Genomic DNA, 24655 nt, shown 5'->3' on the forward strand with positions numbered 1-24655 from the left:
TCTGGGTTCAAATCCACCCCTGCCACATTTCTCCATGTAATGTGGAGTTGCGTCAGGAAGGGCATCCGGCATAAAACTTGTGCCAATTCAACATGCAGATCCACCTTGGATTTGCTGTGGCGACCCAGAGTGCAAACAAGGGAGCAGCCAAAGGGACTTACTTAGTAAGGTATATCTTCTATTATACATTCCAAATCTAAGGTGGAACTCTACTAGAGTTTACTAAGGTACACCTAAATATCTTTGAAAAAAAAAAGAAACAAAGAGAGAGTAGACCCACTTAGGTGCCTGGTCTTGAGAACCAGGGATGGTAGGTTGATAAGCTTTTTTATTTCATGGGAACTCTCCCTACCCACCTAAGCGGCTCAAGAATATGGACAGCATGTATATTAGTGACATTTACATCACAATTTATATGACAATATTGAGATACGATAATTTGGCCATATTGTACAGCCCTACTGTCAACTAGATGAAAACTTTGAATATTAATTTACATCTACATTTTTTTAAAAAATGCTTAAATTGGCAGGGGGTTAAGAGGGCTGTAATTAGGGGGGTCAGCTGAAAAGAAAAAAAAACTTAAAAAGGTCACGAGTATGGGGGGCAGAGCCCCTCCAGAAGATGAAAGGCAAATAAAGAAAATGCTTAAAAAGGTGCAGGGGCGTCGTACCCCCCGAAGCTAAAAGGTCTGAGCCATGCTCATGCTCCCAAGAACCATTTTACTGAAAAAATGTCCGAAGGACCTAAAGGAAATGGTTAGATGGCGAGGAGCTTTTCCAGGCATGTGAGAGGCAAATAAAGAAATATGTTTAAAAAGGCAGAGGGTCTTGGGGGCAATAAGTCAGATTCTGTAGAGACCTTAGGTGTAGTTACTACCTTACTACCTTAGGTGTAGTTTATATGATATTATATGATTATATGATATAATGATATTGTTAATGTCTTGTTTAGAAATGAATGAATAGTTGCCACAAAAAAGACAAGAAAAATCAAACAGAAAATACTATTAGTGAGTTATGTTTCATTTAGGGACTTCATCTGAATAACCTGTAAAAGCCAAAGTAGGAAATGAAACATTATACGAGGTCTGTCCAAAAAGTAACAGACCTTTTATTTTTTTCAAAAACTATATGGATTTGAATCATGTGCGCTTGCATCAGCCAAGCTTGAACCTTCATGCGCATGCGTGAGTTTTTTCACGCCTGTCGGTTGCGTCATTCGCCTGTGGGCATGCTTTGAGTGAGCACTGGTCCACCCCTCCCGTTGGATTTCTTTTGTCTGAGAACTTGCTGAGCGACTGTCGCTTTGCTCCATGAAATTTTTTTCAGAAACTGTCAGAGACAGCCAGTTGGAAACCATTCGAAAGATTCAGATGGATATCGGTGAAGATTCTGTCGGCGTCACACGGATTAAGGAGTGTTAAAATCTTTTTAAAGACGGCCCACAGCGGCGGAGGGCGCGCAGCGCACTGAGGGACCATCGACAGGCTGGAACGACCAGATCATTTCCAAACTGAATGCTGTGTTGATCCGGGACATCATTTGACTACCACAGAAATGGCAACAGAGCTGGACATAGCACTTTTGCGGCACATTCCACTGTTACAGGAGATTAGTCTTTATTCACATGCACAAAATGTTTCCACATTGGAATTAAACAGGATGTCATAAAGTTTAATGAGAATCAGGGATATATTCCCCATTGCACTTCATCCAGTTTTTGGACATTATATCCATGTGGAGACTTCAGGCAACAGGACCAGGTTCATGATCCTGCTCAGATTTTGCACCTATGTCACTGTCCACCAAAGCGCCACAACATGTTTGATTCAGCTGCCTCTCCAGCAGAGTGATACGCTGCTTCAGCTGTTGTTGAGTCTCTGCGTAGTCATTAAGCAGACGAGCAAAGCGGGTCTGCAGGGTGTCCAGAGATGACTCCAGTCTGTCCACTTTCTCCTCTACATCCTCTTTCTCCAGGCCCCCGCTCTCTGCGTTCTCGTCCAGCAGACCCTCCTTGATCAGGATCTCCCGGCCTCTCTCCTCCAGCACTGTCTTAGCATCTGGGTACTCAGTTACTGCCTCCATCAAGTTATCCTTAGAGAGGCAGAATAGATCAGAGTAGCCAATGCTGCGGATGTTAGCTGTCCGACGATTCCCCATTTTACTCCCCTTAATGTTTAAAATGCTGATTTCCCCAAAGCAGCTGCCAGCAGTCAGGAGAGCGTATTGTGTCACACCATCATCAGCCACCACAGCCAGTTTCCCTTCTTTTATGATGTACATCTCTTTTCCTATATCACCTTTCCGGCAAATGTAGTCCCCTGGACTAAAGACTTGAGGCCTCAGCTTGAGGACGAGCTCCACCAACAGTCCTGCCTCACAGTCTTTAAAAATACGTACTTTTTTCAGGGTCTCTAGGTGAACATTGATAGCAATTTCTGCCCGCAGCTTATTTGGCAAGTTCTTTAGCACCTCCTGCTCATCAACTGCTTTCTTGTTGGTCCAGAGGTAATCAAACCATTTAATGACACGTGTCTCAAGTTCCTTGCTGACTTTTCGGAAGTGCATGTAGTGTTTGATGGCATCAATCCGAGCTTGAAACTCTGCACGGGTAGCATTCATATTGGCAATCATGGAGCCTACATTTCCCACAATTGTTGCAAAGATCAAGACCCCAACAAGAAAGTCAAAGACAACAAATAGGTACTCTTCATCTCGTACTGGTGCAGGCATCTCTCCAATGGTGGTAAGAGTAAGGGTCGACCAGTACAGGCAATACACATAACTCCGAGTCAGGGGGGAAGTATCAGGAGTGGAAATGTTTTTGTATACCCAAGAATCTGAACCAAGTCCCAAAGATTTGGAAATAGCATAGTAGATACAGGCATTCCAGTGAATGATGACCAGGATGTAAAGCACCAAGTTGCAAATTCGAAAGATGTTGGGGTAGTTTGTACGTGTCTCAGTGCGGTCAAAGAATTCAAACATGCGTGGAAAGCGGAGCAGACGATTGAATCTAAGCTGTGGTGTGTTGATCCCTGTGGCTATGTAAACGAGGTCAGTGGGCAGGATGGAAACCACGTCGAGTTTGAACTGAAGTGTGGGGACATAGCTGTCTCTGAGTTTGGCATGGTCCTTAACAAGCAGGCCTTGTTCCAAAAACCCTGGGAAAAAATTAAAGCACTGACATCATGTTGTATCTACAACTTAGTTCTCATTTACAAAATGAAATGATTTTTTTTTTTTTTTTTTTTTTTATGGTTGGTTACCTGTACGAAGTCTGACATAAGTATCCATTATGTACACGAGGTCTGAGAGATAGTCTAACACCAGCCAACAGATGTAGTTTTCTACCTGTAACTGATCAAAGCATGCCCTGTGGACCACAAAAAACAGTGATTTACAACTTCAGTCTAAATGGTGGGCACAAAAAAAAAAAACACAACACAACATGAGGGTTTACTACCTCGCCACAACAAGGAACCAGTTGTACAGGACCGCTACTGCGATAACGAATAACCAGCGGTAGTAGGCATCATCAGATGGAGAAACCACAAACAAATTCCATTTTTTCCTGAAATCAAGAACATACTGCAAACATAAGTAAAACGCTGACAACACACGTGACATTTTGTGTGGACAAACATACAGAAAGTGAAGGCGTGTAAGCTGTAAAGACACTATTAAATACCATACAACAGGGATCACCAACCACGCTCCTGGAGATCCGCTTCACAGCATGTTTTAATTAAAACAGTAAATTTTTCAATTTATTTTCATTTATATAGCACCAAATCACAACAGAGTTGCCTCAAGGCACTTCACACAAGTAAGGTCTAACCTTACTAACCCCCAGAGCAACAGTGGTAAGGAAAAACTCCCTCTGAGGAAGAAACCTCAAGCAGACCAGATTCAAAGGGGTGACCCTCTGCTTGGGCCATGGTACAGACACAAATTACAGAACAATTCACAAAACAAATATACAGGAAATGCTGTTGGTGCACAGGACAGGAGGCTCTCCAGCCCAACTACCACACCCATCTCTGTATGGAGCTGCACCTTAAACAGAGAGAAAAAAAAAAACAGAATCAGGCATCAGAAAGACAAGAAATACTGTATAATTTCTCAGCATTAAACAAGAAAAACAGGAAATACTAAGGTAATCGCCGGCCACTAGCTCTAAGCTTCACTAAAAGACCCAGAATTTAGGTAAAGTTGAGGCCACGGCACGCTCCATTACAATAAAATAAAATTAAAAAGAGTGAAAGCGTAGAACTATACTATACCAGTATGCTAGCCATACGAAAGGGAAAATAAGTGCGTCTTAAGTCTGGACTTGAAAGTCTCCACAGAATCTGACTGTTTTATTGATGCAGGGAGATCATTCCACAGAACAGGGGCATTCTATGACCTGCAGACTTCTTATTCACCCTAGGGACACAAAGTAGTCCTGTACCCTGAAAACACAAAGCCCGGGCCGGTACGTAAGGTTTAATTAGGTCAGCTAGGTAGGGAGGTGCCAGTCCGTGAACAATTTTATAGACTAGTAGCAGAACCTTAAAATCTGATCTCACTGGGACAGGAAGCCAGTGAAGGGATGCCAAAATGGGTGTAATGTGGTCGAACTTTCTGCTTCATGTCAAAAGTCTGGCTGCAGCATTTTGAACCAGTTGAAGAGCCCTAATGCTAGACTGCGGTAAACCAGAAAATAGAACATTGTAGTAGTCCATCTAGAAGAGATAAACACATGGATCAGGATCTCAGCATCAGCCATAGACATATACTTTATTGATCTCACAGTGGAGAAATTATGTTATCAATAAAGCTAAAGCATTGCTGTCTACAAAATTGCACCAGCCACCTATTTAACAATGTCAGCCTGCTAAATGCCTCATCATTACCCCAGGAGGGGAAATGTCTACCTACTGAAACCACGGCTGATTATTTAAGTCTGGTGTTTTGTAAATCTTGATTGGATGAGCGCACAAGATTTAGGTGCTGTCTACATGCCCTTGGGTATTTTGGAAAACTTAGCCTTTCCTATGTGTTTGGGACTTTCATCCAGAAGCAAAATGGAGTGACCCCATGCACTAGTTCTGGCAGACAATTTGAGCTGGCTTCTACATTCACATGTCATTCCTCACTCCAATCTACAGAAACACTTCCTGCAAATTGGGATGGCTATTTCAGACTCTTATTTCACAGCTCTCCCCTCTACCTGTGAACACCATCGCCACCACATTAACATCACCACCTGCTGTCAGATGCACTGCCACCCAAACATGCACCTGGGGGGGAGGGGGACAATTTGCATATATAACCATCATTCCCCAATATCATAATAATCTGCGGGGAGTGGCGAGATCGGAGCCTCGATGCTAAACTTTAATTATCTGCTGATACCTCAATAAATATTCTCAAATGTGAGTTATCTGACTGAACTGTGTTTTAGGCAAACGAGAAGCTTCAATGGTTTCAGGTGAAGCACTACGGGAAGACGAAACAGTTGCAGTTCCTTGACTGGTCACTTGAAGTTGGCTCCAAAAGGGAGCATTTCCATAGAAGTCCATGTTAAAATGTCCAACCTTCGAATAAACATGTTTACAACCTGTTCCAAAAAAAAAAAAGTTTTTAGACTCTATAGATAATTTCTGCCTGGGCGAAGACAAAGAAGAAGATGAGGAGAATGTTTCCACAAACAGCAGGAGGAGAAGAAAACTAGAAGGGTGGAAATGAGAGTGGGGACTTTGAATGTTGGTAGTATGACTGGTAAAGGGAGAGAGCTGGCTAATATGATGGAGAGGAGAAAGGTAGACATATTGTGTGTGCAAGAGACCAAGTGGAAGGGAAGTAAGAGCAGGAGCATCGGCTGTGGGTTCAAGTTGTTGTATCATAGTGAGGACAGGAAGAGAAATGGTGTTGGGGTCATTTTAAAGGAAGAGTATGTTAAAAGTGTGTTGGAGGTTAAGCGAGTGTCTGACAAAGTGATGACTGTGAAGTTGGAAATTGAAGGGGTGATGATGAATATCATCAGTGCATATGTCCCACAGGTAGGTTGTGAGATGAAGGAGAAAGAAGATTTCTGGAGTGTGTTAGATGATGTGGTGGAGAGTGAACCCAGCATGAAAGAGTGGTGATAGGAGCGGACTTCAATGGGCATGTTGGTGAAGGGAACAGAGGTGATGAGGAAGTAATGGGTAGATATGGTATCAAGGATAGGAATGGGGAAGGACAGATGGTAGTTGATTTTGCAAAAAGGATGGAAATGGCTGTGGTGAATACCTACTTTAAGAAAAGGGAGGAGCACAGGGTAACATATAAGAGTGGAGGAAGGTGCACACAGGTGGACTACATTCTTTATAGGAGATGCAAGCTCAAAGAAATCAGAGACTGTAAGGTGGTTGCAGGAGAGAGTGTTGTTAGACAGCATAGGATGGTTGTTTGTAGGATGACTTTAGAGGTAAAGAAGAAGAAGAGAGTGATCAGCCACAGCATGAAGTTATGGGAAAGAGCAGTAGAAGGTAGGCTTAGAAAACAGGTGAAGATCTGTGAGCAGCAATATGGTTTCATGCCGAGAAAGAGCACTACAGATGCAATGTTTGCTCTGGGAATACTGTTGGAGAAGTACAGAGAAGGACAGAAAGAGTTACATTGTGTGTTTGTGGACTTAGAAAAAGCTTATAATAGGGTGCCAAGAGAAGAGCTGTGGTATTGTATGAGGCGTCTGGAGTGGCAGAGAAGTATGTTAGGGTAGTGCAGGACATGTACAAGAATAGTGTGACCGCGGTGAGATGCGCAGTAGGAATGACAGACTCATTCAAGGTGGAGGTGGGATCACACCAAGGATCAGCTCTGAGTCCTTTCTTGTTCGCAGTGGTGATGGACAGGTTGACAGAAGAGATCAGACAGGACTCCTCAAATCAAAATCAAATCAAATCAATTTTATTTATATAGCGCCAAATCACAACAAACAGTTGCCCCAAGGCACTTTATATTGTAAAGCAAGGCCATACAATAATTATGGAAAAACCCCAACGGTCAAAACGACCCCCTGTGAGCAAGCACTTGGCAACAGTGGGAAGGAAAAACTCCCTTTTAACAGGAAGAAACCTCCAGCAGAACCAGGCTCAGGGAGGGGCAGTCTTCTGCTGGGACTGGTTGGGGCTGAGGGAGAGAACCAGGAAAAAGACATGCTGTGGAGGAGAGCAGAGATCAATCACTAATGATTAAATGCAGAGTGGTGCATACAGAGCAAAAAGAGAAAGAAACACTCAGTGCATCATGAGAACCCCCCAGCAGTCTAAGTCTATAGCAGCATAACTAAGGGATGGTTCAGGGTCACCTGATCCAGTCCTAACTATAAGCTTTAGCAAAAAGGAAAGTTTTAAGCCTAATCTTAAAAGTAGAGAGGGTGTCTGTCTCCCTGATCTGAATTGGGAGCTGGTTCCACAGGAGAGGAGCCTGAAAGCTGAAGGCTCTGCCTCCCATTCTACTCTTACAAACCCTAGGAACTACAAGTAAGCCTGCAGTCTGAGAGCGAAGCGCTCTATTGGGGTGATATGGTACTATGAGGTCCCTAAGATAAGATGGGACCTGATTATTCAAAATCAGGTCAAAAGAAAATAAATGCATGAATTAGTTTTTCAGCATCACTCTGAGACAAGACCTTTCTAATTTTAGAGATATTGCGCAAATGCAAAAAAGCAGTCCTACATATTTGTTTAATATGCACATTGAATGACATATCCTGATCAAAAATGACTCCAAGATTTCTCACAGTATTACTAGAGGTCAGGGTAATGCCATCCAGAGTAAGGATCTGGTTAGACACCATGTTTCTAAGATTTGTGGGACCAAGTACAATAACTTCAGTTTTATCTGAGTTTAAAAGCAGGAAATTAGAGGTCATCCATGTCTTTATGTCTGTAAGACAATCCTGCAGTTTAGCTAATTGGTGTGTGTCCTCTGGCTTCATGGATAGATAAAGCTGGGTATCATCTGCGTAACAATGAAAATTTAAGCAATACCGTCTAATAATACTGCCTAAGGGAAGCATGTATAAAGTGAATAAAATTGGTCCTAGCACAGAACCTTGTGGAACTCCATAATTAACTTTAGTCTGTGAAGAAGATTCCCCATTTACATGAACAAATTGTAATCTATTAGACAAATATGATTCAAACCACCGCAGCGCAGTGCCTTTAATACCTATGGCATGCTCTAATCTCTGTAATAAAATTTTATGGTCAACAGTATCAAAAGCAGCACTGAGGTCTAACAGAACAAGCACAGAGATGAGTCCACTGTCTGAGGCCATAAGAAGATCATTTGTAACCTTCACTAATGCTGTTTCTGTACTATGATGAATTCTAAAACCTGACTGAAACTCTTCAAATAGACCATTCCTCTGCAGATGATCAGTTAGCTGTTTTACAACTACCCTTTCAAGAATTTTTGAGAGAAAAGGAAGGTTGCAGATTGGCCTATAATTAGCTAAGATAGCTGGGTCAAGTGATGGCTTTTTAAGTAATGGTTTAATTACTGCCACCTTAAAAGCCTGTGGTACATAGCCAACTAATAAAGATAGATTGATCATATTTAAGATAGAAGCATTAATTAATGGTAGGGCTTCCTTGAGCAGCCTGGTAGGAATGGGGTCTAATAGACATGTTGATGGTTTGGAGGAAGTAACTAATGAAAATAACTGACAGAACAATCAGAGAGAAAGAGTCTAACCAAATACCGGCATCACTGAAAGCAGCCAAAGATAACGATACATCTTTGGGATGGTTATGAGTAATTTTTTCTCTAATAGTTAAAATTTTATTAGCAAAGAAAGTCATGAAGTCACTACTAGTTAAAGTTAAAGGAATACTCGGCTCAATAGAGCTCTGACTCTTTGTCAGCCTGGCTACAGTGCTGAAAAGAAACCTGGGGTTGTTCTTATTTTCTTCAATTAGTGATGAGTAGTAAGATGTCCTAGCTTTACGGAGGGCTTTTTTATAGAGCAACAGACTCTTTTTCCAGGCTAAGTGAAGATCTTCTAAATTAGTGAGACGCCATTTCCTCTCCAACTTACAGGTTATCTGCTTTAAGCTGCGAGTTTGTGAGTTATACCACGGAGTCAGGCACTTCTGATTTAAGGCTCTCTTTTTCAGAGGAGCTACAGCATCCAAAGTTGTCTTCAATGAGGATGTAAAACTATTGACGAGATACTCTATCTCACTTAAAGAATTTAGGTAGCTACTCTGCCCTGTGTTGGTATATGGCATTAGAGAACATAAAGAAGGAATCATATCCTTAAACCTAGTTACAGCGCTTTCTGAAAGACCTCTAGTGTAATGAAACTTATTCCCCACTGCTGGGTAGTCCATCAGAGTAAATGTAAATGTTATTAAGAAATGATCAGACAGAAGGGAGTTTTCAGGGAATACTGTTAAGTTTTCAATTTCCATACCATAAGTCAGAACAAGATCTAAGATATGATTAAAGTGGTGAGTGGACTCATTTACATTTTGAGCAAAGCCAATTGAGTCTAATAATAGATTAAATGCAGTGTTGAGGCTATCATTCTCAGCATCTGTGTGGATGTTAAAATCGCCCACTATAATTATCTTATCTGAGCCAAGCACTAAGTCAGACAAAAGGTCTGAAAATTCACAGAGAAACTCACAGTAACGACCAGGTGGACGATAGATAATAACAAATAAAACTGGTTTTTGGGACTTCCAATTTGGATGGACAAGACTAAGAGTCAAGCTTTCAAATGAATTAAAGCTCTGTCTGGGTTTTTGATTAATTAATAAGCTGGAATGGAAGATTGCTGCTAATCCTCCACCTCGGTCCATGCTACGAGCGTTCTGGCAGTTAGTGTGACTCGGGGGTGTTGACTCATTTAAACTAACATATTCATCCTGCTGTAACCAGGTTTCTGTAAGGCAGAATAAATCAATATGTTGATCAATTATTATATCATTTACTAACAGGGACTTAGAAGAGAGAGACCTAATGTTTAATAGACCACATTTAACTGTTTTAGTCTGTGGTGCAGTTGAAGGTGCTATATTATTTTTTCTTTTTGAATTTTTATGCTTAAATAGATTTTTACTGGTTATTGGTGGTCTTCAGTGTCGCCTGCTCTGGCCCCCGGAAGACAATTGTCTATGGTTGCTGGTGTCGCTAACTTCACATTTCTCAAAACAGAGTCGCCAATAACCAGAATTTGATCCTCGGCGGGTGTGTCGCCGAGTGGGGAAAAACGGTTAGAAATGTGAATGGGTTGGTGGTGTACACGGGACTTCTGTTTAGGGCTACGCTTCCTCCTCACAGTCACCCAGTCGGCCTGCTTTCCCGGCTGCTCGGGATCTGCTGGAGGGGAACTAACGGCGGCTAAGCTACCTTGGTCCGCACTGACTACAGGGGCCTGGCTAGCTGTAGAATTTTCCAAGGTGCGGAGCCGAGTCTCCAATTCGCCCAGCCTGGCCTCCAAAGCTATGAATAAGCTACACTTATTACAAGTACCATTACTGCTAAAGGAGGCCGAGGAATAACTAAACATTTCACACCCAGAGCAGAAAAGTGTGGGAGAGACAGGAGAAGCCGCCATGCTAAACCGACTAAGAGCTAGTAGCTGCGCTAAGCTAGCGGATTCCTAAAAACACACGAAGTGAATAATGTGTAAATAATTTAGAGGTGATTCAGCAGAGGGAGTGCTTTAGTTAAGGCACGTGAAGATTACACCGTGAAACAAATCATTATCTAGTTATCTAGATCAATCTAACTACGCAGATTAAACAGCTAACAGATACAGCAAAACACCGCTGTGCTCCGGAACAGGAAGTGATACAATACTGCAGTGAGAGCCAACCACCAGTAGAGGCAAGCACGAAGATGATGAAGCCATGGACTATGATGTTTGCAGATGACATTGTGATCTGTAGTGAGAGTAGAGAGCAAGTTGAGTCTAGTCTGGAGAGGTGGAGATATGCTCTAGCGAGAAGGTGAATGTGTTTACTGCATTTTTACCCATCCTAATTGCCAGTTAGGAGCAGAGGTCGCCTTCATTGGCGCCCGGGGACCAGCTCCAGATGTAAATCCCTGCCCTAGGTCACGAGCAGGGCTGAGCAAACCTTGACCGGCCTCATGACACACTTAACAAACAACAACACACATAAGCTGGTCCGGTACATGAACACATATAAAAGCACACACAAGGAAAGAATTGGGAAAAGAAAAACCTCCATTGCTGCTGTGTTGAACTCACGCAGCAGCACTGGAGAGCAAAAAAACCCATAGCACAGAAAAACAGTCATAACAAAACACAAGAGATGACAGACTTGGATGTGTCCAGTGTCCAGACAGACAGCCCGGAAGGCCGCCCATGGCGCCATCGACAGGCCTTATCTGTCGATGGGCGGGAGCCCAGTGGAATAGTGCAGTTACAAGGAGTAGAGGTGGTGAAAGTAGATGAGTTTAAATATTTGGGGTCAACTGTTCAAAGTAATGGAGATTGTGGTAAAGAGGTGAAGAAGAGAGTGCAGGCAGGGTGGAGTGGGTGGAGAAAGGTGGCAGGAGTGATTTGTGACCGAAGAATATTAGTAAGAGTGAAGGGGAAAGTTTACAAGACAGTAGTGAGACCAGCCATGTTGTACGGTTTAGAGACAGTGGCACTAACAAAAAGACAGGAGGCAGAATTGGAGGTGGCAGAGCTGAAGATGTTGAGATTCTCTCTGGGAGTGATGAGAATGGACAAGATTAGGAATGAACATATCAGAGGGACAGCTCAGGTTGGACAGTTTGGAGACAAAGTCAGAGAGGCGAGATTGAGATGGTTTGGACATGTGCAGAGGAGGGAGCCAGGGTACATAGGGAGAAGGATACTGAGGATGGAGCCACCACGCAGGAGGAGAAGAGGGAGGCCAAAGAGAAGGTTTATGGATGTGCTGAGGGAGGATATGCAGGTGGTTGGTGTGACAGAGGAAGATACAGAGGACAGGGTGAGATGGAAATGATTGATCTGCTGTGGTGACCCCTAACGGGAACAGCCAAAAGACAAAGACAAAGAAGAAGAAGATAGTTTCTGCCTCCATAACAACAGTACGGGCTGAATTTTGAATTTTCTAACTTCTTAGTTTAACATATTATAAGACATAAAGTCCTGTATAATTGGAAGCATAGTCGCTTTGAGTGACATTGACTGAGCTGAGTGTCTCCACCTCTCAGAATGTTGGACCATAACTCTGTCCATTTGATGCAGCTGCCAGCCGCTGTGGAGGCAGTGTCTGTTTTGTTTGGACTATTTTAGTACAAACACCTGGAATAATCTTGCTTGTTGTGTGGTGAAACTTTCCTAACGGTCTCTGCTGTAATATTCACGTTGAGTGAATTGTCATCTTATTTAATGTTGTACGCTAACAGTTTTAGCACTTTTAACAGCTGTTGTAGCCTGATCCATTAAGCCCCATTAATGCACAATTCCTGAAAAAATAAGTGACTCATAACCTTTAATGTCTACACCAAAGCAAACCAGTAGGAGACCTTTAATAGGCCTTTAATCCCCTATTGCTCCCGGTGTGTAGTGAGCGTCTTGTATGGCAGCACCCTGACATCGGGGTGAATGTGAGGCATAATTGTAAAGCGCTTTGAGCGTCTGATTCAGATGGAAAAGCGCTATATAAATGCAGTCCATTTACCATTTAGGAGAACCACCATACAGACCCCCAATATATGATATAACAAACAACCAAACAGAGGTCAGCCTGTTGGCTTAGCTGCTTCTGACTCAAAGACAGGAGCATGTTCAGGCTTCTTTCGTATCACACACAGAGCCACCCACACCCCACTCCTTTAATGAGTTCATCATGTCGCCACTGCCAACATAGCGACACCCAGATATGGGCTTCATATCGGCTGTGGGTGACGTCAGACAGGCTTTGTCAAGTATATATTCAGCCTATGGTTTTAGATCACTGAAATCTAAGCTTTTGCAAAACTTCTTCCACAGTGGTGATTTTCAGAAAGTGTCAGGATTGTGGATTATGTTATGTTCTGATGTGCTTATTTTTGTTATGTTGCTGCTTGGGTTTTTGTATTACTGTGTTCTCTTGTCTGTCACTTGGGTGCTTGGTGGTGGGTGGTTCTCCTTCTGTTTTCCACACCTTGTTCTGGTTCTTTCCTGCACACCTATCTATTTTCTATCACCTGCTCACCACACCCTGTATTTAAGCCTCTCATTTCCCTCACTTCCCCGCCAAATCGTTGCGTTTTATGCCTTTGCTTCCAGCACCTGTTCATTGCTTTGTTTCTCAACCTGTTTTTACCACGCAATGTTTTCATGACTTCCTGCTCATTTTTTGGACCACGCCTTAGCCTGATGTTGCTGATACTGTTGCTGATTGTGGACTGCTTTATCGTGTACCGAACCTTGATAATCCATTAAAACCTGTTGACCGCATCCCACCGGTGTCTGAGTTTAGCATTTGCGTCCAGCCTTTTCTTGCCACAAGTTCTGATAGAAAGTCCATTTTCAATGTAGCTGTAGACAATTAAAACTGAGATTTTGTCTTATTTCCAGACTTCTGATTGACCAACATGGATATATATACAGTTAGTGTTATATCTCCACCTGTTGTTTTTGCATACTCTTGACAGTGCTTGACAATGTGTTTTGTGTTGTCCTGTGGACAATTTTTTTTTATATAAAATTGTGCTTGTGTGGGTTGGATTTTTTTTTTTCAAAAATATCTATGTAGGTCTGGAGTTAGCCTGAGTGATCCATGTCATAGAACTTACAATTTTAAAAAATTGTTATGAATATTAAAAGGCTTGCCTCTACTGGTGGTTGGCTCTCACTGCGGTATTGTATCACTTCCTGTTCCGGAGCACAGCGGTGTTTTTTCTGTATCCGTTAGCTGTTTAATCTGCGCAGTTAGATTGATCTAGTTATCTAGATTACGATTTGTTTCCCAGTGTAATCTTCACGTGCCTTAACTAAAGCACTCCTTCTGCTGAATCACCTCTAAATTATTTACACATTATTCACTTTGCGTGTTTTTAGGAATCCGCTAGCTTAGCGCAGCTACTAGCGCTTAGCCGGTTTAGCATGGCGGCTTCTCCTGTCTCTCCCGCACTTTTCTGCTCTGGGTGTGAAATGTTTAGTTATTCCTCGGCCTCCTTTAGCAGTAATGGTACTTGTAATAAGTGTAGCTTATTCGTAGCTTTGGAGGCCAGGCTGGGCGAATTGGAGACTCGGCTCCGCACCGTGGAAAATTCTACAGCTAGCCAGGCCCCTGTAGTCGGTGCGGACCAAGGTAGCTTAGCCGCCGTTAGTTCCCCTCTGGCAGATCCCGAGCAGCCGGGAAAGCAGGCCGACTGGGTGACTGTGAGGAGGAAGCGTAGCCCTAAACAAAAGCCCTGTGTACACCGCCAACCCGTTCACATTTCTAACCGTTTTTCCCCACTCCGCGACACACCCGCCGAGGATCAAACTCTGGTTATTGGCGACTCTGTTTTGAGAAATGTGAAGTTAGCGACACCAGCAACCATAGTCAATTGTCTTCCGGGGGCCAGAGCAGGCGACATTGAAGGAAATTTGAAACTGCTGGCTAAGGCTAAGCGTAAATTTGGTAAGATTGTAATTCACGTCGGCAGTAATGACACCCGGTTACGCCAATCGGAGGTCACTAAAATTAACATTAAATCGGTGTGTAACTTTGCAAAAACAATGTCGGACTCTGTAGTTTTCTCTGGGCCCCTCCCCAATCGGACCGGGAGTGACATGTTTAGCCGCATGTTCTCCTTGAATTGCTGGCTGTCTGAGTGGTGTCCAAAAAATGAGGTGGGCTTCATAGATAATTGGCAAAGCTTCTGGGGAAAACCTGGTCTTGTTAGGAGAGACGGCATCCATCCCACTTTGGATGGAGTAGCTCTCATTTCTAGAAATCTGGCCAATTTTCTTAAATCCTCCAAACCGTGACTATCCAGGGTTGGGACCAGGAAGCAGAGTTGTAGTCTTACACACCTCTCTGCAGCTTCTCTCCCCCTGCCATCCCCTCATTACCCCATCCCCGTAGAGACGGTGCCTGCTCCCAGACCACCAATAACCAGCAAAAATCTATTTAAGCATAAAAATTCAAAAAGAAAAAATAATATAGCACCTTCAACTGCACCACAGACTAAAACAGTTAAATGTGGTCTATTAAACATTAGGTCTCTCTCTTCTAAGTCCCTGTTGGTAAATGATATAATAATTGATCAACATATTGATTTATTCTGCCTTACAGAAACCTGGTTACAGCAGGATGAATATGTTAGTTTAAATGAGTCAACACCCCCGAGTCACACTAGCTGTCAGAATGCTGGGATTAGCAGCAATCTTCCATTCCAGCTTATTAATTAATCAAAAACCCAGACAGAGCTTTAATTCATTTGAAAGCTTGACTCTTAGTCTTGTCCATCCAAATTGGAAGTCCCAAAAACCAGTTTTATTTGTTATTATCTATCGTCCACCTGGTCGTTACTGTGAGTTTCTCTGTGAATTTTCAGACCTTTTGTCTGACTTAGTGCTTAGCTCAGATAAGATAATTATAGTGGGCGATTTTAACATCCACACAGATGCTGAGAATGACAGCCTCAACACTGCATTTAATCTATTATTAGATTCTATTGGCTTTGCTCAAAATGTAAATGAGTCCACCCACCACTTTAATCATATCTTAGATCTTGTTCTGACTTATGGTATGGAAATAGAAGACTTAACAGTATTCCCTGAAAACTCCCTTCTGTCTGATCATTTCTTAATAACATTTACATTTACTCTGATGGACTACCCAGCAGTGGGGAATAAGTTTCATTACACTAGAAGTCTAGCGCTGTAACTAGGTTTAAGGATATGATTCCTTCTTTATGTTCTCTAATGCCATATAATAACACAGTGCAGAGTAGCTACCTAAACTCTGTAAGTGAGATAGAGTATCTCGTCAATAGTGTTACATCCTCATTGAAGACAACTTTGGATGCTGTAGCTCCTCTGAAAAGAGAGCTTTAAATCAGAAGTGCCTGACTCCGTGGTATAACTCACAAACTCGTAGCTTAAAGCAGATAACCCGTAAGTTGGAGAGGAAATGGCGTCTCACTAATTTAGAAGATCTTCACTTAGCCTGGAAAAAGAGTCTGTTGCTCTATAAAAAAGCCCTCCGTAAAGCTAGGACATCTTTCTACTCATCACTAATTGAAGAAAATAAGAACAACCCCAGGTTTCTTTTCAGCACTGTAGCCAGGCTGACAAAGAGTCAGAGCTCTATTGAGCTGAGTATTCCATTAACTTTAACTATTAATGACTTCATGACTTTCTTTGCTAACAAAATTTTAACTATTAGAGAAAAAATTACTCATAACCATCCCAAAGACGTATCGTTATCTTTGGCTGCTTTCAGTGATGCCGGTATTTGGTTAGACTCTTTCTCTCCGATTGTTCTGTCTGAGTTATTTTCATTAGTTACTTCATCCAAACCATCAACATGTTTATTAGACCCCATTCCTACCAGGCTGCTCAAGGAAGCCCTACCATTATTTAATGCTTCGATCTTAAATATGATCAATCTATCTTTGTTAGTTGGCTATGTACCACAGGCTTTTAAGGTGGCAGTAATTAAACCATTACTTAAAAAGCCATCACTTGACCCAGCTATCTTAGCTAATTATAGGCCAATCTCCAACCTTCCTTTTCTCTCAAACGTTCTTGAAAGGGTAGTTGTAAAACAGCTAACTGATCATCTGCAGAGGAATGGTCTATTTGAAGAGTTTCAGTCAGGTTTTAGAATTCATCATAGTACAGAAACAGCATTAGTGAAGGTTACAAATGATCTTCTTATGGCCTCGGACAGTGGACTCATCTCTGTGCTTGTTCTGTTAGACCTCAGTGCTACTTTTGATACTGTTGACCATAAAATTTTATTACAGAGATTAGAGCATGCCATAGGTATTAAAGGCACTGCGCTGCGGTGGTTTGAATCATATTTGTCTAATAGATTACAATTTGTTCATGTAAATGGGGAATCTTCTTCACAGACTAAAGTTAATTATGGAGTTCCACAAGGTTCTGTGCTAGGACCAATTTTATTCACTTTATACATGCTTCCCTTAGGCAGTATTATTAGACGGTATTGCTTAAATTTTCATTGTTACGCAGATGATACCCAGCTTTATCTATCCATGAAGCCAGAGGTCACACACCAATTAGCTAAACTGCAGGATTGTCTTACAGACATAAAGACATGGATGACCTCTAATTTCCTGCTTTTAAACTCAGATAAAACTGAAGTTATTGTACTTGGCCCCACAAATCTTAGAAACATGGTGTCTAACCAGATCCTTACTCTGGATGGCATTACCCTGACCTCTAGTAATACTGTGAGAAATCTTGGAGTCATTTTTGATCAGGATATGTCATTCAAAGCGCATATTAAACAAATATGTAGGACTGCTTTTTTGCATTTACGCAATATCTCTAAAATTAGAAAGGTCTTGTCTCAGAGTGATGCTGAAAAACTAATTCATGCATTTATTTCCTCTAGGCTGGACTATTGTAATTCATTATTATCAGGTTGTCCTAAAAGTTCCCTAAAAAGCCTTCAGTTAATTCAAAATGCTGCAGCTAGAGTACTAACGGGGACTAGAAGGAGAGAGCATATCTCACCCATATTGGCTTCTCTTCATTGGCTTCCTGTTAATTCTAGAATATAATTTAAAATTCTTCTTCTTACTTATAAGGATTTGAATAATCAGGTCCCATCTTATCTTAGGGACTTCGTAGTACCATATCACCCCAATAGAGCGCTTCGCTCTCAGACTGCAGGCTTACTTGTAGTTCCTAGGGTTTGTAAGAGTAGAATGGGAGGCAGAGCCTTCAGCTTTCAGGCTCCTCTCCTGTGGAACCAGCTCCCAATTCAGATCAGGGAGACAGACACCCTCTCTACTTTTAAGATTAGGCTTAAAACTTTCCTTTTTGCTAAAGCTTATAGTTAGGGCTGGATCAGGTGACCCTGAACCATCCCTTAGTTATGCTGCTATAGACGTAGACTGCTGGGGGGTTCCCATGATGCACTGTTTCTTTCTCTTTTTGCTCTGTATGCACCACTCTGCATTTAATCATTAGTGATCGATCTCTGCTCCCCTCCACAGCATGTCTTTTTCCTGGTTCTCTCCCTCAGCCCCAACCAGTCCCAGCAGAAGACTGCCCCTCCCTGAGCCTGGTTCTGCTGGAGGTTTCTTCCTGTTAAAAGGGAGTTTTTCCTTCCCACTGTAGCCAAGTGCTTGCTCACAGCGGGTCGTTTTGACCGTTGGGGTTTACATAGTTATTGTATGGCCTTGCCTTACAATATAAGGCGCCTTGGGGCAACTGTTTGTTGTGATTTGGCGCTATATAAAAAAAAATTGATTGATTGATTGAATATTACTTTTTTTTTTTCAAAAAGCAATATTTTAATTTTCATTTCATGTCCATGAGAACAGTGACACAAGTGATTTCCAGGCATGCCTCCCAAAAGGAAGGGCTGTAGTTCAAGGCCACCTTTCCCCATTCTCCATGTACATCTGAAGTTGCGTCAAGATTAGGGCATCTAGCGTAAAACCTGTGCCAAATTAAAATGCAGATCAATTCCAAATCTTTCTTTTATTTGAGTTTTTCATTCATCATGATGACTTGGAGCAGCACAAAGACATACCTAGAGATCCCTTTAGCAGTGTTGCCATTGACATCTGGCTGTGCATTGCTGATACGGCTGGGCGCCGTTCTCAGCTCAGGGCCACGAAAGCGTTCCAAGAAGGAGTCTGGTCGCTCCTCCTCATCTAACAGGCTCCTGTGCGCCCATTCCCTCAGTCTCACCACCAGGCCCACCAGTCTACAGATAAAGATTAAACAATTTAAGCGTGTAAAAGAGCTGGCGTCAAAATTCTTACATGTAACATTTTTGTTTAAATGATAGTTAACAGATACAAGCTACTTATAACAACAACCACAGCTGATTCTAATTTCCATCATACATGTGATGACAAAATTATTCCTTGTACCAAGCCCAAACATTTCTAGTAGGTTTATGGTTTATTGTATCAGCAACAGTGTTGCTTTATGGATTGATTTGGAGCATCAGACTTCATCAAATTTTAACCAGTTTATCCTCATTATATGCCCTTTTAATGTAGTGAGTTAAGAGAAGAGAGTATTCATTATTTTTTAGTTATCACATTCACAATCCGGAGGGGGTGGAATCACTCATCTGTCTATTCACACTGCATTTTACATGGTACATGCCTGTGATTTGCCAAAGGTGAGAAACAAATTTGCCCTCAACTAATCTTATTTTGCATTTTGTCCTTCCTTCATCATTTTCTAGTTAAAGAGAAGTTATTTTTTTCTAATATTTATTTGTAAAAATGCTTGTGGAAATCTAAGTAAAAAACAAGAAAGCATGCAATGACTGCAAATCTCCACCAGGGTTTAACATACTCATACAATGTCATCTTCAAATACACTTAGCAGTGTGGTGGGACCCGCAGTACAGTCTCAGGACATCCACCAACTGCAGCAGCACTGCACCACCCTTGGGGACCCTGATGTCTTGCAGGCACACAGGGCACCTTGTACTACATCCAGAAGGGTTTGTCAAAACAATTAGATTTTTTTTTGTCAGAAGAAATGACACATTTATAAATACTAGACTGATTGATATTTTTCATGGTTGCTCAGTCTAGAAGTTTGATTTAATCACAATTACATCACTTAACAGGGCAGGATATTTTTTTGGTTACTACATAGTAATAATTTAACATATCCACAAGATGATGGATGCCAGAAAGTCACTGCAGAGGGGCCCTATCTTAAGGTTTTAGGATACACTCTAAAAACAGCACAGATCCATTTGAGGGTGTGTCCGAGCTCATATTGCTATATAGAGGATGTATATTCTGAATGTAAACCTGAGCACTGGCTGCAAAGGGGCTCAATTAATTGTACACATTACTCAAGGGTGTGACAGGATTTTTGTGACATATCATTACATCAACTAATTAGAGAGTCACTTGCAATGGTGGGCACAGCTAAATGAATGTTAGCTTCAATAACCATTAAACTGAAAAGTTAAGTTTTATAATGCAAAACTGATAAAAAAAATAAATAAATAAATTTAGCAGACTTTACTGCTGACCGCTAACTTTTAGTATTGATTTGGTCACATCGGATTACACTGTCGGCTACTGATAAACCAGTTTCAAGTTTAAGCGCCGCAGGGGCTCACGAACACAAAACAAACGCATGAAAAATAAATGAATAAAAAATAAAACCCCAAACACTGTCATCATCTTAATCAAAAGCAGTAAATCACAGAATTAAAAGTCACAGTTTATCTCTATATTATATATTTATAAACCGTTAACGTAACTATGGCTCACCCATATTGCGTTCATAAACACAAAACAAATGCACAAAAAATAAATGAATAAAAATGCTAACTTTTGAGCTGCTTAAATAGCATTTTTGTCCACAGTGTAACTTCTTTCAGCTTTATGTTGCAACAATCTTCTTACCAGAGCTTGTGTGCTTTGACACCTGGAAGTGTTAGCTAGCTCTCTACATTCATAAACAGGAACTAACATATGATTTTAGGGGTTACAAACATTTTTTGACCGTTAAATTTTACTCACTTTGCCAGCAAAAAAAAAAAAAAAAAAGTTACCGGACTGAAAGTTAGTGGAACTAAATTTAGCAGAAGCTAATTGGTCTGCTGATGGTTATCAAAGTTAGCTGAAAAGCTAATCTGCTAACAAAAATGTTAGCTTCACTAATTAACGTTAGCGGATTAGTGGAGCTGTGCCCACCACTGGTCACTTGTGAGCCCCGTTAAACTAGCGTACAAAGCGCACAATGCTGTGGTATTGAGGCTTTTCAGGTTTCAAATCCCACAAAACCTCAGAGATGTCGCTGTGCTGCAAGATCTCAGTAACATTGAGAACTGCATTGAGACGGTCTGATCACGCTGCACTTTAACCGCTGCACACGGACAACAGCATTAACATCGCAACATAAAACTATTTTTATATTGTGCCTAAAACTCTCATAAATATATTCTCTGGGTTTATAGACGTTGTTATTGGGTTTGTTTTATGTAAATATGCGAGAATCACAGGCTGTCTCTCCGTTATTTTCAGTGGGAGCTGCTGTGAGCTACAATCGCTTCCTTATCATGTCGTTCTGGGGGAAAGTGAAGTTTGCTATTTAACGTCTTGATTATTGTTCTTTACAACACTGTTTGTCCTCTTTGTTCCAGACTAATATATATAATATGTCTGAAATTCGGTTTCCATTTATTAAATTCCACGCAGATTAAACGTAGCAGACATGGATTATTTGTTATAATTGTTTTAGCAAGTTTTCAGGGAATCATGCAGCAGTCTCTTATTAACGTGATGAAAAGCATAAAAAAATACATTTTTGTAGTATAATATTCATTTACAATTGTCATCATGTGGATTCTCTATGTTGTTTGACTGCAGCGACTCTCTGGTGCGCAAGGGATTATGGGATACGTGAAAGCCCCGAATTGAAAGGACACAAGTGAATGGTGTGGGGAGGTGTTCTGGTAAGGAAAGAGATCTGTGTGCACAGGGACAGTGAATGCGTGTGGAGATAAAAACAGACATAATGCTGGCAGTTACCGTGTCAATAGGATTAACACCTATGTGAATATTATTTCCTTTTATAATCAGTTAACTGCATGAATATTTTTTAAAGTAAGCGAAAACAGGCGCACAGGCAGAAACAATACATGGAAGGACTCAGCTGTTATATAAAAGAACTTGGCTTTAGCTAGCTAACTAATTAAAGTTAGCTAGCTAAAGCTAACATTTTCCTTACCTAACAATACCTAAGAACTCTCCCAATTGTCATTGTATAAGTTAACTCAAAGTCTGCTTATGAGCATTAAATTCAATATAAGAATGCTGGTAGATTATGTGAACCTCATTCCTTTCGTGAATTCACTATCTAGAATTAGATAATGTCTAGTTTGTTTCCATTCTCAGAAACATTGGTCACCTTGTTTGTAGACACCAGCTGGGCTATAAAGCAGTTGCTGTCCACAATGAAGTCTTGCCTTTTAGGAGGTGGGGAGAAGACCAACATGCCATAGATTTTACCTTGAGACAGCTCCCCTCCTTTGAAAAGAATTTCTGGAATTCCCTCCATGGGGGTCAAGAGCAGAGACTCTTTGCAGCTCTGAGGATGTGTCATCACAAGCTGACGCCACCCTAAGAGGAGAAAATAAAACAAGTTAGAAAATACAGTGTCTTTTGAAAATATAAAATTAGTGAGTCTGATTCTTTGTATCCACAAGAAAGTTGCAGTTCTTCTCTGAAATAGACCTCGGCGAGCCACAACACAATTGAAAGAGTTCCTGTCACCTGCTAAGAATACTTTCGGCTCTCTCAATCTCCTCGTTTAAGGTGGTCTTCACAGAGAGATTGTGAGGTGATCGATCTCTCTCCGCCACCTGGCCCGTCATCTTCAAATCCGGCTAGTGTGCACAGATGCTCATGTTACAGCCCCTTTTGCAGCCATTTAATCCGTGTATGAACACGGCATGGGTTCATAGGAACCCTTCTCCTCAGTGTCAATGCTGCAGGGGAGGAAAGTGTTTAAGTGTTTGTCATGCGTGTGACACATCGTCATCATCGCCAAGGGACGAGAGGACGTGTGGGACTGTCTACACAGCAATCCCTCATCTGGTCTGTCACCCAGCAGATGGTTGCCCTGGTGACTGAAGCAAAAACTGCACATGCCATGTAGCTAACAGGAGGGAAAATGTCAAATTAGACGTGAAAATGGACGTTTCCAAAAGCGACGCCAGTGGCACACCTTCAGTGTCGCACGCAGATGCAGATGAGGTGTTTACATGACTGTTGTTGCTGTGTAACTAACTGGTAGATCATTAACAAAAACCATAAACACACACACACACACGGGCTCCCTGATGCGCTGTGGCTCAGCGAGCCAATCATCTGCTCTCCCTCAGGATCCTCATCACTCAGGAAACCGTGCAGACACACTATGTCACATGTCTGTAAAGAAAACTGGTGTCGTCCACTGAACGATCCCCCCTAAAAATCCTTCACTACACTACACTACGTGCCTTCACTACACGTCATTTCTATGCGTCAGCCGCGGTTCACTGATTATCACCTCGTTTCTGCTTCAAACTGCACTCCAGTCATCATCTATCTCAGCCACAGATATCTGAAGCTTTTGTACAACAATCATTTCCACATAAATTCAGCTTTATTTCATCATAAAGACAGAGGAAGCGATTAGAGTGCCACAGTGAGACGAGCTGCTAGCTGCTGCCTTCACTGCACCTCCGTCATTTCGAAGTGTCAGTAGTGACTCACTGAGTTATGGCCTCGTTTTTGCTTAAATCTGACTTTAGAATGATTTAAGAGGTTTTAGTTTGTCATCTGATGGTTAATAATTACATTATTCCTTTTGATTGCTTTGAGTGTAGAGGGTCAGATTCAGACGAGCTGCTGTGCAGTGAAGTCAGGGCGGACCAATTTTTAGGGGGGACCTGTTGTGTGGGCCGCCAGAAGAGGATGTACTGCTGGCCCACCACCAAAGGGCGCCCTGCCTGAAGTGCGGGCTTCAGGCACGAGAGGGCGCTGCCGCCACGGACACAGCCGGGAGCGACAGCTGTCACTCATTAATTCCTGACAGCTGTCACACATTCTTCATCCATAAAGACCAGACGTCATCTCCACCTCATCGCCGAGATATCATACTTCATTGGAGGTAATATCCTCAGCCGTTTGTGTCTTTTGCAATATATCTGTATATTGTGAGTGTTTGCAGGAGTACCGGTTCCTTTTTCTGTGGAGGCTGAGTGAGTGCAGGACGGCACTCTTTTCCCCTGAGGAATCACTGCGGTACTCTGCAACATATTGAGTGAGAGGTGGAGGTGGCATTCCCACCGCTGTTGTTACTGGGTGTACACACACCCACACTTGACTGTCTTTGTTCTTCGCCAGCAGTACCAAATCCGACAGTCGGGACGGTGATCACCTGGGAATTCGGGACTTGGCGGCTCCAGTATTCACCAGGTTCTGTGGGGGCGGAAATCGTGTGGTTCCGGCTCTTCTCAGGACAGACGTCTTCTATCCTCGAGCCTGCCCACACGTCACCTTTGTAATTTGACTGTAATTATATTCTGAGATTGTCTGTATGTTCGTTGTGCACGTTTCACAACATTAAATTGTTACCTTTTGGCTCATCTATTGACCGTTCATTTGCACCCCCTGTTGTGGGTCCATGTCACTACACTTTCACCGGCTACAAAACTTCCAATCTGGCTCAAAGTTGTCCTCATGCATGTCAGGCCTATGTAGGCCCATCGGACTGGTGCTTACTACAGGATTCCATAACGTGAAGCAGATGAGATTGTATGACTCCCCTGGACGGGGCACAAGTCTGATGCAGGTTACTTACCCACTGGGACTCATAGTTGGGTGGACTGAGACAATGGAGATTAAGTGTCTTGTCCAAGGACACAGACCGGTGACATGAGCAGGTTTCGACCTCAGGTCTGTAAATTGGCAGATAAATTGGAGGCTTT

At 42.1% G+C, this 24655-nt stretch overlaps 2 protein-coding genes across 2 annotated transcripts in view; both read right to left on the reverse strand.

Annotated features, from left to right (window-relative positions):
• Nucleotides 1-1735: 1735 nt before the first annotated feature.
• cnga2b (cyclic nucleotide gated channel subunit alpha 2b) lies at nucleotides 1736-22712 on the reverse strand. The gene is made up of 6 exons (XM_034178711.1): nucleotides 22455-22712; nucleotides 22191-22301; nucleotides 18725-18901; nucleotides 3469-3576; nucleotides 3272-3378; nucleotides 1736-3166 (listed from the first exon to the last, which is right to left on the reverse strand). The coding sequence occupies exons 1-6, from the start codon at nucleotides 22553-22555 to the stop codon at nucleotides 1749-1751; spliced, it is 2022 nt and encodes a 673-aa protein (XP_034034602.1). The 5' UTR covers nucleotides 22556-22712; the 3' UTR covers nucleotides 1736-1748.
• Nucleotides 22713-22992: 280 nt separating this feature from the next.
• pls3 (plastin 3 (T isoform)) overlaps nucleotides 22993-24655 on the reverse strand; it is a 64730-nt gene continuing 63067 nt past the window's right edge. The window contains exon 17 of the transcript XR_004562770.1: nucleotides 22993-23014. The gene's annotated coding sequence lies outside the window, so the exon portion shown is untranslated. The remainder of the gene's footprint in view (nucleotides 23015-24655) is intronic.

This window comes from Thalassophryne amazonica, chromosome 9 (assembly GCF_902500255.1).
Source record: "Thalassophryne amazonica chromosome 9, fThaAma1.1, whole genome shotgun sequence".
Lineage (NCBI taxonomy): Eukaryota > Metazoa > Chordata > Actinopteri > Batrachoidiformes > Batrachoididae > Thalassophryne > Thalassophryne amazonica.

What these genes read in the sequence shown, in the direction of transcription:
- cnga2b (XM_034178711.1), bottom strand. Translation starts at nt 22,555, where the DNA reads ATGACGGGCCAGGTGGCGGAGAGAGATCGATCACCTCACAATCTCTCT. An exon ending in GCCGAAAGTATTCTTAGCAG is followed by an intron (nt 22,302 to 22,454) that starts GTGACAGGAACT and finishes TTCTCCTCTTAG; the next exon opens with GGTGGCGTCAGCTTGTGATG. An exon ending in AGGAGGGGAGCTGTCTCAAG is followed by an intron (nt 18,902 to 22,190) that starts GTAAAATCTATG and finishes CTTTATCTGTAG; the next exon opens with ACTGGTGGGCCTGGTGGTGA.